Source organism: Hermetia illucens, chromosome 1 (assembly GCF_905115235.1).
Source record: "Hermetia illucens chromosome 1, iHerIll2.2.curated.20191125, whole genome shotgun sequence".
Lineage (NCBI taxonomy): Eukaryota > Metazoa > Arthropoda > Insecta > Diptera > Stratiomyidae > Hermetia > Hermetia illucens.
In genome coordinates this window covers 163486888-163488263 of record NC_051849.1, presented here as the reverse complement: position 1 = coordinate 163488263, position 1376 = coordinate 163486888, and the positions used below count along the sequence as shown (strand labels likewise).

Sequence of the window (1376 nt, the reverse complement as noted above, 5' to 3'; positions counted from 1 at the left end):
AGGAAAAAGTTTTAGGAATTAAAACTCGAACCCTCTCCGTTGCTAGTATTATAGTAATTTGTTATTCGAGACACTCCGGCACTGAAAAAGGGAACAAGTCGAATAAAAAATTATGGTTTTGAGTTTTGAGTGGTTTCCTTGTGAATTATCTTAGAAATTTTTATCCAAGCGACGAAAGTGAAGACGCGATTGCCACCGACCTTCTGTGTTATACTTAATATATTATAACACTTCGTAGCTTTATTTTGCAAAAGTAATTGTAACATTAATTTTTAATGAATGATATAAAGACCCCAGTGACGGTTTTAGGGGCTTCAGTTCAGCGTTCAAGATCAAATGAAAAGAGTTGAAAAACCATTTTTTTAATAAATAAAAAATATATTTTTTTATTTACATGCAATATGAGAACATGGCAGCTATACATTTATAATTACCGTACAGCGAAAGAAAGAAGGATAGATAGAAAGGCGAAACTAGCATACAACCTACTTCTACACTACAAAAATCTGTGTCAAGTGGTGGACTAAGTCTGTGTTGTACCATAATATAGGTGAATATCATCTACGCGAATGAAGACCCTTAAACCGTTCCTGGAGCAGGATGAACATTGATAGATGCAGCGGAATGAGCATGTCCTGCCAGTGGGGCAACATGAACAGCTCCACGAGTTTGTGCAACGTAGCTACCCTCATGGCCAACTGGAGCGTGGACAGCTGGAACAACGCCTGCATGAGCAGTAATAGCGGCTGGAGCAGCCCAGGCACCATGTCCACCCCAAACGCCATGTCCCAAGACTCCTGGACCCCAAGCTCCATGTCCCCATGCAGTGGCGATTCCGGGAACAGCAATGGCAGCTGGAGCGGCATGAACTGCAGGAATTGGCCCAGTGACGGAGAGTGATGGTCCCCAGCCGATAACGGAGGCTTCAATAGCTGATGCTAAAGCCAATACGACTACGACAGCGGCGAACTGCAAAGTGGAAAGAAAATCGATTTATTTTATATTTTTATATTCCATTGCAAAACAATGTTTTTATTTTCAATGAGAAAAATTTTAAAAAAAATTAATTAATTTAAAATTAAAATAAAGATAAACGTATCTAAATTGGTTACTTTTTTATGCTCCTAAATTGGTTTGAGTTAAGTCTCAAATCAATTCCAAGTTAATTTTGATCTAAATTAGTAGAACTTGGGAAAACCCGTAATTTACCAGAAACTCACTTTCATATTGTCTGTTTATTGGAAAATTTCTGCTAAGAAGTGACCAGTTGAACTCGAGCAATGCTTGTGATAATTTCATCTGATTTTGAACCCCTTTTATATCCAATTATTATGCAACACCCAACATTCAAATTTTTATCAGTTTGTTCCCATTCT

General features: G+C 37.9%; 1 protein-coding gene across 1 annotated transcript; it reads right to left on the bottom strand.

Annotated features, from left to right (window-relative positions):
* Positions 1–474: 474 nt before the first annotated feature.
* On the bottom strand, positions 475–1376 carry LOC119657718 (adult cuticle protein 1-like). Its single transcript, XM_038064765.1, has 2 exons — positions 1221–1376; positions 475–969 (listed from the first exon to the last, which is right to left on the bottom strand). Exons 1-2 carry the CDS (start codon positions 1224–1226, stop codon positions 580–582), a joined length of 396 nt encoding a protein of 131 aa, XP_037920693.1. The 5' UTR covers positions 1227–1376; the 3' UTR covers positions 475–579.